The following is a 16340-nucleotide window of genomic DNA, read 5'->3' as shown; positions in this document are numbered from 1 at the left end:
AAAGACTGTGCTAGCTTAAGCTCAGTGAAATATGAGCGTTAATTTTACGGCTTCTGAAGCAGAGGTAGATCACATCTGAGAGGACTTGGAGCACGGACAGAGTTGGTGTGTGACAATCTTCATTAATGAAGTAGATACAGTCTAATCTTAAATATTCCAACAGCTGTGCTCCTATGGAGTTGAATGGAGGACCTGTTACTGCTTCCTTGCTTTCTGTGAAAAAAGATTACCTGATTTTCCATATTTGATGCCTGATAAATACTTTATAGTATAAAGTAACCCTGAATTCAAATTAGGTCTATACATTAGACTTTGTTTCTTACACACAGTGTGGTGTACATAATATTTTAATTCAGCAGTGTTATTGAATAGTGTTGAATAAACATAATGAATTGAGGCTAGTTAGGTTTTGCTCAGTATGTGGCAGTACTGAAACCTGAAAAAAAATATTTACATTATGCTCAAGATTAATAAATATGAGACTGATAGGTTAGGAAAATTACTGAATTTTTCATTAAACTGAGTTTAAAAAAGCAAATGAAAGTTGTGGTCCTTTGATATTACTTTGGTTGCTATGATGAAAACCAGGCCAAAATGGAAATTAACAGGGAAGAGCCATAAGAAAGAAGAAAAAGTGTGACTTATCAGTACGATTCATTTATTTTAGAAACAAACCAGTGAGTAGAAAGTGTTTATACAGAAAATATTCTTACCTGCCAAAGACGAGATATTAATGATTACGCCTCCGTCGCCTCCATTTCCTTTTCTCATGTATTCAAGGCCGAGGTAGGTTCCTCTAATCACAGATGTCTGATATAGGGGGGAAAGGGATGATTATATTCAAAATATGTTTCTATTGTGCTCCTAAAAACTGAATGTTGCTTTAATTGTGGTGCCTAGAACCTGTATTGCTCTACCAGTGATCTTATTTATACTTGGAAGATTATAAACACAGATGACATCCCACAGTAATGCAACTCAATAACTTCAGAAGCACAACTGCAATGCATAGAAATAATAGCAGCTTAATTATTTTTCTTATTAAGATATCAATAATCAAACTCAAATGTTGCAATGTGAAATAAATGCTGTGAAGGGAATGAAATACAGAATAAGTAAATAATTTATAGATGAAACACACACTTCATCTGAGGATATGTGGTGGATGAACTGATCCAATTCCCAGCATTTTTATCGAGACAAGCTGCTCTACATTATAAAAAAATGTACCGAGTGAATCTGAAGATAACACTAACACTTATAACTCCATTTGGCTCAAGGCATGAGATCCCTTTTTAGGATTAAGGTATGTTATATTTCTGGTCCCAGGATATTAAAAACCTGTATTCTTTTCTGGCTGAAGTTACTGGAGTTTTACCGTTCTTCTCAAAAGAAGGCTAACCCAAACAGACAAATACAGACAAGGTAAAAAAGCACTTGAAGAGGTGTGAAACATGGTGTTAGCATAATATTAGCTGCAGCATGTGATTTTTAATTTTTTTTTTTAAAGAAAGATCTTTGAGGAAGAAAATTTTACTGACACCTGTATGATCTTGATTCCTTAAGATCTGTTTTTGAACCCTGCTGGGGTCAGAACTTCTGCTGGGATTCATCTCACCAAACTTCAGACATTTAAACTGAGACGCCTAAAGATACACTGAGCCTGGGGTTATCAGCCTCCTAAACGAATCAAATGGTTGAGTCTTTCCCAGAGAGTAAGTCACTTTACCAGAGACTTTAACAACTGATAATAGGAAGGCAGCAGACAGTGCTGCTAGTGGAAGATACTAACTTTAGTGAGATGTTGCGGTATTACTGCATTAGTGATGAGTTTCATAATTATTTACTGATTTTTGTTAGATCTCTCCATAATCAGTTCACATTTGGTTTACAATTTCTACCTAAAATGAACAAATGTATTGGGTTACTTTTATTTTTCTGGAAATATTATTTCAGTTTTTAAATGACAACTCCACTCCATTTATATTTTATTACTGTTTAGTGTGATTTATTTGACACAAATAAATTAAGATGTTCAAAAGATGAAGTGGCCCTACAAATATGTTCACATCTGTGCACAATTATTTCGCTGAGAGTTTTGACCAGGGAAAGTCTACAGAATTGTGAATCATGGAGAAGGATATCTCCCAAAGTAATAAAAAAACACAGTAAAAAAAAAATTCTGTATATGACTAATACCTAATGGATAGTGGCTAGGTGTACTGGAAAGAAAAACCTTTTAAAATCAGAACATTAAGTATTTTTCTACCGTTATCTAAATTCCCAAACCTAAATTGGAATAATTTAAAGACACGTATTACATTTCATTTTTATTAGCGATAGTTTTAGACATATGTGTTACAAAACATAAAGTAAAAGTTCTAATTCAAGTTCAGTTGCTCTTTGCACTTATTGGTTTTAACAGGAATCAGATTTGGAAGACTACATGTCCTGCTTTATTAATATTGCTTGCTTGTTGCCCAAGTAACATGAAGTTAAGCTGCCCATTGACAGAGATAAAACAACTTGAGACCTCATTACCAAGTTTGCTTTGGAATTTTGATAAAGAATCAGCTTTCTTCATTTTCTATAGTTGCAGCATTTTATGTGATATTTTCAATATCAATGTATTTTCAGTGTACCAATTTTCTGAAATAATGTAAAAAAAAAATCACAAAATATGCATAGTTCAAAATTCTGAAATAACATTTTAAACTTTTCTTAAAAAAAAATTCCCATAAAAAGCTTTTTTGTTTCTCTCCTGGAAGGTTTTGTCTTAAGTAACATACTTCTTAAAATGTTTTGATTAATTTCAAAAGAATGTTATTGAATAAATTTTTTAACAGAAACTTTCCAACTAACTGTCTTCAGTGGCTTGTAAAATACCAAACTAAATCTGATTTCTCTCGCATGTCCTGGAAAAATTCAGAGCCGTTATAAATGTAGTCAAGTGCTGTTTAATGTTGATTGTCACACGTAAATTTTAAAGGATTTATTGAAAAACAAGATCATTAATGCCCAGTAGTGTTGCTGTAAGGTATACTTAGTCTGAACATAAACTTGTTGGCAGCTCAACTGAAATTAGACTTGGACTTAAGAGGGGGTGGTGCTTTTTAATATATACATATAATAGGCTGTACAGAAGACATTTTAGAAAGGAAGGGGTTAATATTGTCTATGGAGAGCAGGTGCCGGTCCTATCATGCCCTGGAGCAGTGGCTCAGCCTGCTGAACAGAAAAAAGAGAATTCCACTTAGGATGATTAGAGGAAATAAATCAGTTGGAGAAGGAAGTAGCTTGGGGCTCCTTGAGAATTTTTCTATTCCTCCAGCCTTCTCATTCAAAGAGATAATAGAGCTAGATGAGTCTTTGGCCAAACCACAATTATAAGACAAGGAAAAAGCGGGTAGTTTGGCTCTCCTGTCAAAATCACTGTACTGCTCTTTTTTCTCTTTAGACTCTGTTAACTTAGCATTTCTTCAAGTGGCTGGGGAAGACTTCTCCTTTACATAAGTATTGTGAGAGGTTGTCTTCAGAATTAATGCAGACTTTCATTCGGATATTGCCCTTACACCTGCTGTTATCCTTGCAAAAAAACTTCTCATCGAGTGTGGCTGATCTCAGGTGACATGGCTATTTCTGATGTTTGGGCTGGTAACATAAAGAATTATTCTGGAGATAAACTCTGAACCAAATATACAGGTGAGAAGAACCTAGCTGTCTGCACACTCAGCAGATGGCACTTCAGATGAAAGGCGTTGTGTGATAGATCTCCCATTCTCTTGCCAGAATTCACCTCTCTCCAGGAGAGAAAGTCCTCTCAATAGTTCTCCAAGGAAGAACAGCAGTGGCTGAACTTACTGTAGTACGAAAGTCGTACAACGTGTGCTTAGAAGTCTTAGTGCCACTTTCCAGTCAAGCCTGTCAATCCAGCTGAGTTGGTAAAGTGAAGCTGGCTCTCGTATCTGGGTGCCAAACACTCATAATGGGAAAGAGTTTTTTTCCAAAGAGCAGTAGTCTTTGGACTATTGTTTTCCAAAGAACAATAGCATATTGTTTTTTGTTTTTGTTATGAAATCCATCTTTGCAAGTGAATAAATTGCAGCCTCAGGCCTCCTCTCATATGACATGCAACTCTGGATTCCTATTTGTTGACGTCAGAACACTTAATGTGAATTCTAGAAGAAAGCTTATCAGCTATTACTTCACTATACCATGAAATACACAACAGAAAGTAAAACAGACAAAGAATGATGTGCAGCCCAGTTTCCTGGTTTTGGGATATGTTGAAAAATGTCTGCAATTTGCCTTTCAATAAACTCAGAAAAACTAAAGGTATCTTCAGACTGTGTAGTTCTCCGTGTATACTTTTAAGAATAATAATTTGATCTTATGCTCTGAACCAACAATAATTCATAGTTTGTCTATTGCAAATAGAAATTCTGGGAAAGTTAACATTTAAAATTACCTAATTTAAAAAAAAAAAAAGTCTGACTTCTTTTAAGATGAAAATGTGCTGCAAGACTTAACTTAGTACAACAAAGCATGTTGCATTTTAGAGTTGAATTTTTTTACAATTCCTTTGTTTACAACTGCATTTAGCTGAATGGATACTGTCCATAAACACATCAAGAACAGAGTAGGAAAGTAGTCAAATTTGCAATTAAATGCAGGTAAAGCGAAAACTGGGACAGCTGACTCTCACCTAGTTTTTTTGCTCCTGGCTAATGAAAACTAGTGTCATTGAAATCAGAAAATAATCTAAGTGTTTGTCCTCCCAGCTGTTGAAAAACCTGTGATCTTAGTGATACTGCTGTTTGTTTTCTTACCAAAATACAGTGTTTTACGATAGCACATTATGAAGGTGGACCATCAAGGTGCACTGCAGGTCTAAGTGTGCTCCCAAGAGAGGCAATTTTACTCTTCAACCGCCAGTAGAAAATTTAGGATTCTTTCCAACGAAGTTATAATAGTGATTGTGGGAATCTGTCCTAGTGTTAACTTCCATAAATTACAGATTTAAATTAGAGGAGATCAGACATTCTGAAGCACCATACAGTAATAAACCCCAAACTTAGTATTTGACAGCATGGTAAAGTTCACAAAATAATTGTGCAAATACTCGAAACATTTGCAGTTGCTTTTGGTAGTATTGTATCAGTAATCAGTAACTTATTTAACAAATTGTTAAATGGCAATCTAGATATCAGTGTCAAAATCAGAAACAAAACTTACAAAATTTGCAATTCTTGACATTTCTGCGTATCCCACAGCTGTATAGTTTTAATTGTATTGTTCTAAAAGAAATCATATATTGAAACTCTGATTCTAATAAGATTCCAAGTGTTCAATAGAGACCTAATTCATTTTTTTCTGGTGTTAGGAACCAGTGTAAGCCAATGTTGTACAATGTTTTTGTATTCCAACATTACACCTGTAAGTCAATTTTCATACTCCGTGTTTCATTTTATCTTGATCTACTATAAAAAAAAAGTGTTCTTCAGTGATGGTGCCCAGAACATCATTAATCATCATCCTTTGTAAGTGACAACTGCTTTGAAAGTAATTTAGTACACAGTGCTTTTTTTCCTAGTGGTTCAAGGCAGGTGTTCCAACTGACAGAGTTTCTTATACCTATTTAATAAAGTTTCCCTTGCCACCTCATCTGACACTTCTGCTGTCTCCTTATGCATGCTAATGTTTTATGCTGAGAAACTATATCTGCATTCCTTCAGTGCTAGATGACTATTGTTAGCAAGGTGATAAGACAATATGAATTCCTTTGAGACAACGAAATGATAATCAGTCCTAACATTATATGTAGGTTTCTGAGATAATGTAGCTCAGTGCTAGGGATACCAAACAAAAAAACAAATGAAAGAGCCATTGACTTGTGGTTTCATAAAGCAGGTTAGCGCAGAGCTGGAATTCGACCCAAGATCATTTGACTTTCATACTGTAATGTTGAAAATTGATAGCTATCTATAAGGAAACGTTTCAAAGTACTTTATGAACTGCATAAGATGACCTTCAAAAGTCTGAAACTAAGTGCTGCTAGTGATATCCATGGAAAATTTTAGCATTTTGCTGTTGGACAGGGAAGTGGGACTGATTTTGTCTTTAATGTAGATTTTCTAGGAAGCAGACAGGTTGTAGCAAGCATGCAAGTCCCTTGGCATTCCTATGTATAGGTTAGTTTACTTGCCATATGAAATGAAATTGCAGGCTCTTCAGTCTGAATTTCCAGCTCAAACTGTGGAAAACAAGAAGCCTCGGGAGGGAGAGGCAGAAAGGAATGTGCAGTAGGATTTGATCATTTGCTAGACATCAGTAGCTTTTGTACAATGTGGGAGTAAAATACTATGTTTCAGTTTTTTACTGTGCGGTTTTCTTTACTTTTTCCCCCCACACACATTCCTGAAAGACATAGGAATAGTATTGCATTTTGAGTAGCTGGGCTTAAGTAGTTCTTAGTTCAAAGAAATTTGCTTTTCATTGTGCTTCAACATTGGTTACTGTAAACACACATTAAAACTGTAAGCTAAGAAGTTCATTGACTCACTGTGCAATTAAGGTAAGTCTGTGTCCTTCCTGGTGCAATACGAACAACAAAAATTATTATACTTACAGGCTTCTTTATGCATTTAGAGGATTGACCCTCATGCCACTGATTTCACGGTAAGTGGTACTTCTCACTTTTTGGTGGGCACATCTCTCCCTAGGCATTTAGTCCTCTTTCTGACATCAAATTATGCTGAAGAATAAGCAACTAAGCCATTGGACAACACAGTGTATTTCTGGTTGTCTTAGAATGCAAACTTGGTAAACTAGTTACCTATGCCATTTTATCTTCAACAGATAGCACTGTTTTGTTTTGTTTCTGTGTTGGTGGCATTAAGAAACAGTACTTGCCTCTGTCAGTACTGTGGGACCTGGTGGTAATTCCCACCTGCTGAATCTAGCTATGTGTCCTGGCCACGTTATTTTGGGATGAAAGTTCAGTACTTGTCATTTCTCCTGGTACACTGGGAAAGGAGAGCAAGGTGTACGGACCAGAAGAAGGTTGCAGCATACTCCCAAGTGATCCCTTTTACATCTTGCACAATGGAACAGCCTTGTGATGATCATGACGTCTTTGTCCCAAAAATAAAATTAATCACTTCTGAAGTTTCCCTAGTTACCCTTCTGGTTTCTGCCGAGACATTAATTGGCCTTTTGAGGAATAGTTCCTTACTGATGAGCAAATGAATTGATTTTGCAAAGTTTGCTAGTTGCTGGAACCTTTATTTCACCATGAGCTATATTGAACAGAGCCACACACATATATACAGTGTTGCATTCTCTTCTCTGTAGTACCAAAGTATTTTGCAGGGACAAACCCTGAGTTAGGTAGACTTCATTTTAGAAAAGGACTTTTCTAAATTCACAGAAACGTTACCTTTGTCATTTATGGAAATAAATTATGCAAACTTGGAATTGTTGGGTACAGCCACATTTTGCCTAGTAATGAAGGATGAGACTGACATGCACCTGAACAAATTTTACATGTGTATTTGAATTCTACTTCTCTCTGGGCAACACTTAAATAATTGGATCCCATATGACTGGGTTTTTTTGGCATGCCCAAGTTATGGCCTGCAATTTAAAGTCTTGCCAGAATAATATGTTAAAATGTGCAAAATCATCACATAAGCAGGAGATAATTGTGATTTTGCTGTGAAATCCTTTCATGAGTCTATTTAATTTCATTCAGGGAATCGGTTTAAATATACCTATAAAATAATTAATTTGTTGGCATAAGAAAACAATAAGATAGTCAAAATGTTATGTAAAGTGCTTCTGTACTTTTGTTTCAGGTAATATTAAAATTTAAGCATATGTGATACCAGTACTGCTACATTTAACTGTATACTGCAACCTCTGTCAGTCTTCAGAAACCTCTGATACGAGCGTAAAAAAGGAACCTCCAAGTAAATTTTGGGATTGCCTTAATATAAAATGTACTAAATGCATTTGTAAAGAGAAAAGATACTGTAATTATAGCAGCTACTATAATTACAGTGGTTCCAGAAAGCCTACGTCATCAACACAAAATAAAATTAGGGAAGCTTCTTAGAACACCAAATTGTGTTTAACTAACATATGTATTCAAGTCTCACAAAGATGTGGGCACTTTTCTTTCTTTAGGGACTTGAAGAGAAAAAAGTCAGATTATAAAATTTCTGGATTCCTTAGGCATAAGTTCTTACGAAGTTGAATGCAAGAAACACTGTTCTTGTCATGCTGGAGGACCGTAGATAGGACTCTTGATAAGAATGTATGTGTCATATGTCCTTGTGTTATTCTGTGCATGGGTATGTGTGTGTATGGTGGACTGTTGAAACTACACTGGTAATATAAATTTAAAATGGAATTCCTGTATGGTTGCCAAGATCTTTTTTTATACACCATAATAACAAGAGTGTACATTTGTATGGGTATGAGCAGTTGAAGCTGCCATTGATCTAGCTGATATCAATCAAGTCTACACTATCAGCTTTGGAGTTTTGAGGTGAGGAACGGATGGCATTGCTGGAATACTTAACTGAAAAAGTTAATAGAAATATTAATAAAGTAATGAAAAGATGGATGTGGTTTAGCACATAATATAGCAAAACGGTGGAAAGCAGAAACCTCTTTTTAGCAGTTGTTACTCTTTTTCCCCCCATCTTTATCAACCTGTCTTTTCTTGCTCTCAGGAAACTATAATGGATACAAGTAGGAATTGTGTTTTATTCCCTCTTTTTCCTTCTAATTTGAGTCCCACTTTTTGAACCTGCTTCTTCATTTCTGTTCTTCATGCTTTCTCAAGCAGTACTATCAGGGAACTTCCTTACACTCCTTTAAAGATGTTCCTGAAGACCAACCAGTTCTGTGAACTGTTTTAGCCATAAAGAACACACCCCATATGTGTTTGTTCTGATTTATCTTGCTCTGTACTGCTCTACTTTTGTACTTTGTACTTTAGACTGGGTCAGGGAATATTTGTTGTATCAATATATATATGATATCACTAAGACGAAGACTGGCATGTAGGGTTTTTTTTCCCCTTTTTTAAAGTAGAAAATAAGTGCATAATGTGTCTCAAAATGTGTGGCCATAGAAGTTACTCCTGTTCTTAGGGATAATACAAAAAATACTTAAAATGTCCAACTTTGGGGAAATAGAGACAATTTAAAATCATGTATTTCATACATATTTTGCTCCTTTCTCTACAAGAAGCAAGAATTATTTTATGGAACCAACCAATATAACATATTACATGCAGCAGCTGTTATTCTTCCATTGTTATAGTTAAAAAGCAAAAAGTACAAAATGTTATATCTTGGTTTATGGAAATTAGAGTCACTAGACAGAAATGCCCTATGGAAAGAAGCTAATTAGTTGACTCAAGGTTAGACAGGGAAAGAATATTCAAATCAAAAGATAAATGAAGATATTTGGATTTTAGAGTGTCCTTGATTTAATCCACATGGCTGTACTTCTACTCTGCTTGATCATTTTAGATGTTCTTATTCCAGTCACCAGCATGTATTCATGAAATTTTTCAACTTTCAACTATGAATTAAGTCATTAGGACATTTATGGTGAACTTACCTATACAATAATGTATAAACTATATAATCTTCCTTTTTTAAAAAAAAAATTTAGGGGCAGTAGTTGGTAGTTAAGCATATAGATTTGTAAGACATGGATTCCAGTTTTTCTGCTACTTGAGATGGTCCAAACACACCTATGGTCTGCTTCAGCCCAATCACTGGTAATAAGACAAAAAGAATAGTAGAAGAAGGTTCTCAATGCCTTCTATTTGAAGCTCTTGGCATTGAAAAATTGTTTGGACATCACTCTAAGTTAGAATATTTACCTGGACATTAAATATCTTCAAGATTTGCTGATCAAAAATGCCTTCATTTTTTGAGCTAAATTTAAAGGTGAATCACAGACAAATGTGTTTCTCACATGGACTTCAATTTTTTTGGTGATGACTAACTACCTGTGCTTGCAAATTTGACTAACTACCTGTGCTTGCAAAGGTGGATGGCTGCCTACAGTAACATATCCTGTGTTAAACCAGGTACAAAAATAAAGAGAAATAAGTCATCTAGAACACAGTTAAAGTCTTCTTTCAAATTCAAGGGATCTGTACTAATAGATATTGATGTTGCATAGCACTGAGGATGTCATACTCCTGTTACTTCACAATAGGAAGTTCCCTGATGTTTAATTTGTCAGAATATTTTAAAAATGAAAGAGGGAGGAAGAAATATGTGTAGTTAAATCTTAAAGAAAGTGTAAAGAAAAGGCAAAGGAAATTGAACAAATGTATTTCTCTTATTGTGGAAATTTTAATCTGTGGTCTCAGTTCAGTCCTTTCCAAGAATAAGCAAATTTGACCTTGAATAGATATAAAAGATCAAGAACTAATAATAGTCCATTTGAAAATAAATTTTACAGGCTTGTTGAATGTACTGGGTTTTAGCAAGTAAGTGCTCTTAAGTGGTGTGCTTCTATCAGTGATGATGGTGAAATGGCCTGTATTAAGAGCTCAGATTGTATGCTTGCTTTGTTGGTGAAGAAAATGTGGAGCTCTTGGTTGAACAAGTTTTCTTGTAATACCAACAAATGGCAACTTACTCTCTAATGCAGGTCAGCTGAGTCTCACAAGTAACTAAAATGTTCTAAAACATTCATATAAACAGAGTGGCCTCCTGTAGATGCAGCTTTACTGCTTTGGGCACCAAATTGTTACACCTACCTGGGATTTCACTGAAATAGAAAGAGAATTTTGTCTGGTGTTAGCCTGAGTACCTCTACACAGTGCTGCATGTCTTGGATAGACAACTTAAAGGACCCACCACACACACTTTTTGGTTAGTACACATGCAGTTACATGGCTATTGTTCCAATAGCTGTGTTTACCAATCCAATAATTCATGTTCTGTCATATGGCACAACCTGTACAAGCCAAGGGCTGGTAAGTGTATCCCAGCATTAAATGAAGTATGAACATGTGAAAGAAGATAATGCTTACCAAGTTAATTTGTATAGTGCTTTCCCAGTCCTTCTCATTATTCACTCCAGCATTATTAACCACAATATCCAGCCTTCCAAAATGTTCAATTACTTTTTTGAAAGCACCTATAGTAAGATCCAAGTGTGAAATTTCTTAGCACTTATGGAAAGTAAGATATAAAAATACAATGCATGCATACAAATTAATGTTTTATTAGTCTACCAAAACGTCTTCACTGTTTTCTTAACCAATAATGAGCAACATGCAGTTAAATTCTTTATCTAACCATTCACCAATATTAAATGTATTCAGGAAAACTGAAAGGATTAAGATACCATAGTCGCCTTTTCATTCACTTTTATAATGCCTGATAACAGGAGCCAATGAAAGTTCTTAGCACCCATACATTTTGTATTAGATAGGATGTTTGGCAGGCTGATTATGTAAATTAGGCATTTATAGCTTGATTTGTAACAGTTTGATATAGCTAGTGAATCCAAGATTTGGCACCATCTATTTTAAATGAAAAGTAAAAGCTTCATGTGTTCAGAACAATTTTCATGCTTGAGTCTGAATTTAACCTAAGAACACAATTCTTCTTCAGTGATATAACTAATATGAAGCTTTCAACTACAAATAATTCATCATAATTCTTGTTTAAATTTATCCATTTATGAATAAATTGTTATACATCCTACTTGTCAGGTAACTTCAATAATGTGTTTCTCAGATTCAAATCTTCCTTCTGTTGATGAAAATAGTGACCTGTCTTCCAAAGAATTTCAAAATAAAGAACTGGGAAACTTCCACAATGACATTGTGTTCTCCCAGGTGACAGTGTTCAAACTAAGATAAAAGATTTGTATGGAAAAACATGATGATGTCGTAGTGATGAGCAAACTCATCTAGGCTGGCTCTGCTTTGACAGGATAGTTGGATGAGATGACCTCCAGATGTTCATTCCAGACTAAGATTTTCCATGACTGCAGACATTATCTGACACGTGTATATACATAGCTTGTTTGTTCTTCCCTCCAAATACTGTTCCTCATCACTAAATATTTATTGTTATGTAAACCAAGACACCCCCCCCCAATATTTTTTTTTAAATCATTGTTTGGTGACTGAGTATTTCAGGTATACTGAAATTATGCTTGACAGACCTTAATGAAACCACTTCACTAAAAGGTGATCCCAGGACCATCTTAATTCTCTGATCTTTAATCTTTGGCTATTAGTGTCAATCAAGAGCATAGCAGCAGCTTTGAGACATCTACCTTTTTTGCGGCAGCTGCAGAGGTTTACAAAGTTTTTTTTCTTGCACCAGATTGTTGGTACTGTTACAGCCTTTTCTTTGCCTGAATGCTGCAGGTCCATCACAGTTGTCATCTTCTCATCAGAATAAGAGCTGGGCAGCTGATGGGAAAGGTTTTATTTCTCCAACTGCCTTTATTGTACAGATTTTTCTAATATTCTTATTATGTCCTAGAATATTTTAATATTACTAAAGCCTCTATTTTTGGCTGTCTGCCTTTTTGGCTTTTGTTATGTTTGTTGCTAATTCATTCTCTGGTTTCTCAACTTAAATCTTCAATCAATTCCCATCTTTCCAATCCTGCATCAGCAAGAGCAAATGAAAAGCTTTGGCTTTATTAGGAGCAGAACTGATTATTTAACTTAGTTTCAATGAGTAAAATAAATAAAATTTGATCCTCAATTAGCTTCCAAATTTTGGAAACTGGTTCTCTGATTCCCTTTTAAGCCTCCTCTGAGTAGTGTCTTTCATCAACCTCATTCTTAATAGAATCTTTTGCCTTCAAAAACCACCATGGATAATAGCACTTTTGCCAATTATTTGTTTATTAAATTGACACAGTCTTGACTAATTGTAGTTTTCTAGTTTACACGTTGAGAAAAGAGCCAAATGCTTTTCAGCTGTTGCATATCTATGTAAAAAATAAAGAATGATTACCAAATCTGCAATATTTCTGGTAAAAGTTTACCTGCCTACAGTAATCCCATCTATTACCTATCTACAAAAAGAAGAATCTCATTATAAATTCTTAAGAAAGTTACCACCTGTGCATCAGTGTGAACTGACTTGTGCTTCCTTTTTCGAATGTAGAATAATTCTGTGTTTACATTGCACACTAGTTAGTGCTTATGGAATCATAAAAATTAAAAGCAGATGATCATATGAAATATTGAATGAAGAAAAATGAAAAATGAAGAGGAGGATCCATTTTAAAGGAGGGGTAAGAAAACCAGTGGAAAGTAAGTACAAACACCAGTTATATGTGAGCTTCCTAAATATTCATAGAAAGCAAAAGTAAATGTATAGTGATTATTCAAAAGTGGGACAAGATAGAAGATTTTTGTGGGGGACTCTGTGAAAGAGCCACCAGAGAAAAAAGCACAGGCAAGACTTGAAAGCAGATGAAGCAGCTAATTTCCTACCCATAAGCCTTATGTACCTACAAATAGTAGTTCTAGTACTGTGACTTGTTTCATACTGAAAGGGCTAAAGTTAAAATAAGAGGAACTTCATTCATGCACGTGACCTTTAACATGAAAAGCAAGTACAGGACTTGATGCATCCGCTAAGAACTTTAAACACTAGGAGTAAAATTAATCTAAGTTTATTAAGTGGTGGCTTGCAACTAATAGTGAAAAAATAGGAAAATAAAGCAGTAACAAAAACCCCAACCCACAAAACCCTAGAAACCCCAAAGAATTGTAAGACATGATTGCAAATTTATGCTAAGAAACCTGCAGCATATGTACTGCAGTAATGCAGTACCAGAGAAGCATAAGCAGCAGCCGCCCGTTCTTGCTCTCGCTCCTTGCGAGAGCCCTTTCTGATCCTACTCTGATTGCTCTTTTCCTATAACTTGGTTCCAAAACCTCCCTCGCTAACCCATCCTACTCACTCCAGTTCCCAGTGCACACCCTGTTGGTCCTGCACTAGCCTGGCACTAAAGGGAGGAGGAATCATGGGAGAGAAAGCACACTGGGGTAACACCCATGCTGCAGCACATGGTATTCCTACCCTTAGGATGCTTTTTCTTGCTCCTAGGTTACTCCTCCCACTTGGAGAAAAAGTCAATAATCAACCTAGCTGATAAAAACTTTGCTGATTAAAGCAGATCTCAAATTTAAAGTCCAGCATCTCTCTTACAGACAGACTATGTAAAGCTTTGGAATTAGGCATGACCATGCTAACTTGGAGCAGTGAACAATATTGCTGCAATGTTTTGTGAAAGAGGAATGGATATGCTCAATCACCGCTGTTGAGAAAGCAGCCAATGAAGTGTAGTGAATAAAAGCAGAACTAAAAATGTTCGCATCTAGCCTGACACGAATCTGGGGAAAGGGCACTGACAAAAGCGATGTCAAACTCTGAATCTGAGTCACTACCTATGAATGTATCTCTTTAATAATGAAACTTTGATGAAGTGACATGCCTGTTATGAAATATTGTGAAGGGTACACCAACATTATACGATACTCAAGAACTCAGTAGGGAACATGATTTAGTCACTAAGTGAAAACATAAATGCAAATCATACACGAGGGAAGCTCCTTGCCATTCCCTGCATCTACAAAATGTGTGCAAAATTTTATCAACCCACGTTTAACACCGTGATAAAGCAGCGTGCCATCTTTTGCCAATTCTGCTTTCAGCTACAGCAGCACACGCTGAAAGTAAGTGTGCTGTATGGAAAGAGCACTGCAACCCAGAGCAGAATTTACTACTCCTGTGACGAGGGACTGCAGCTTGGAGTCTGTACTGAAACCTCATAAAAGGCAAGTCCATGCTTTAAAGTTTATATATTACTCATAAAATAACAATTGTCTTCTGCAGAGGCTTTCATGCAAAAATATCACACACAGCACTCAACGGAAATGATTTCTTTGGCTTTTCTTTACGATGTGCCAAGTAACATGGTGAAATACATGCATGCTGGTAGTAATATTTCACATCTGCAGGTTCAGAAACAAATCCTTTTTGAGTCACTGTCAGAAGTGATTGGGAGTAGGCTGTCCTCCAGAAACCTTAATTGCACACTTATTGGTGCAGCAGCCCAGGCTTTTTCAGGTTGCTGCATGTTAAGCCGGAGCACAGCGCTGACAGTTTCCTTCTTACCTTTCAGCTGCTCCTGGTCCGTAACGTCGCACTGGATGAACACCGTCCTCTGCGCTTCAAACTGCTCGTCCAGGGCCGCCTTGCCCTCCTGCCCGGCCTCGGAGTTGCGGTCCAGCAGGGCTACCTGAGCGGGGAGGGAGGGAAAGGCTGAGCGGCGGCCGGCCGGCCAGACGGACGGCTCCCCCGCCGAGCCGAGCCGAGCCGAGCCGAGCCGAGCCGAGCCGAGGGGGCTGCCGCCCCGGCCGGAGCGGAGAGGCGGGAGGCAGAGGGGAGGGGGCCCTTCCCAGGGCTTACCTTCGCGCCCTTGCCCAGCAGCGCCTGGACGAAAGCCCTGCCGATGCCCTGCGCCCCGCCGGTGACCAGAGCCACCTTGCCATTGACGTGCATGGTCGCCGCGCTGCTGCCGCCGGCCCCGCGCCCGCCGAGCCGGAGCAACCTAGTGCGGTGTCACCTGCCCGGTTTCCTCCCTCCTTCGCTCCCTCCCTCCTGCCCTCCCCCCTTCCCTCCTCCTCCTCCTCCTGCCGCCGCTGCTGCTGCGGCGGCGGCGGCGGCTCGTTCCCCCCCGGCTCCCCTCACGTGTGATCGAGAGCCGCTCGGAGCTGCTTGGGCGGGGGGAGCAGGGGTGGAGTAGGTCATTAAATCGTTCTCCCGAGTGCCTGGATGAACCCTAGAGATCAAGGGCCAGAGAGGAGACCAACTTCATCCCCCCTTCAGCCCCCTGGGCTTTCCGGCGAGGACCGGCTCCCGCCCGGCAGTCCCGGGGCCAGGGTCCCGGGGCCAGGGTCCCGGGGCAGCTACAGCTCCCCTCGGAGGCGGGGGGAAGAGCCTTTGCACCTCCATAAATCGCGTGAGAAGCAGCTACAACCTTTGATAAGGGCTCTTGGCAGCTCCTAAGGCTGTGTGCGTTTTGGTTGGCCCAAGTTGCGGGAGCAGCAGGGTGAGGAATTGAAAGAAACTTCAGTCTCGAAAAAAACAAACATAGAGCCTTTTTTCACACTTCAAAGTACCCCACCAGCCTTTTCCCTCTCACTCTGCCAGTAAATAGAATCTGTTTGTATGAAAAAGCAGTCATTAAACATTATTGATATTAGACATATCAAGATAAGTGCTTTCTAGAAATTTTTGGGTCTGTGGATAACA

At 37.7% G+C, this 16340-nt stretch overlaps 1 protein-coding gene across 8 annotated transcripts in view; it reads right to left on the bottom strand.

Annotated features, from left to right (window-relative positions):
- HPGD (15-hydroxyprostaglandin dehydrogenase) overlaps positions 1-15642 on the bottom strand; it is a 40155-nt gene extending 24513 nt beyond the window's left edge. For 6 of the 8 annotated variants that reach the window (XR_012995175.1, XM_076336499.1, XM_076336496.1 and 3 more), the window contains exons 1-4: positions 15495-15642; positions 15201-15324; positions 11072-11178; positions 714-810 (exon numbers count right to left, since the gene is read on the bottom strand). Coding sequence is in view for 7 of the 8 variants with exons in the window: in XM_076336499.1 (XP_076192614.1) it covers positions 714-810; positions 11072-11178; positions 15201-15324; positions 15495-15587 (421 nt within the window). In the remaining variant the exon portion in view is untranslated. Of the gene's footprint in view, positions 1-713; positions 811-11071; positions 11179-12330; positions 12470-15200; positions 15325-15494 lie in introns of those variants that run through there. The other 2 variants (XM_076336497.1, XM_076336502.1) reach the window with 2 other exon arrangements.
- Positions 15643-16340: the final 698 nt, after the last annotated feature.

The sequence above is a fragment of the Aptenodytes patagonicus genome, chromosome 4 (genome assembly GCF_965638725.1).
Source record: "Aptenodytes patagonicus chromosome 4, bAptPat1.pri.cur, whole genome shotgun sequence".
Taxonomy (NCBI): domain Eukaryota; kingdom Metazoa; phylum Chordata; class Aves; order Sphenisciformes; family Spheniscidae; genus Aptenodytes; species Aptenodytes patagonicus.
The sequence above is the reverse complement of the archived record's forward strand: the minus strand, read 5'-3'. Positions and strand labels throughout refer to the sequence as shown.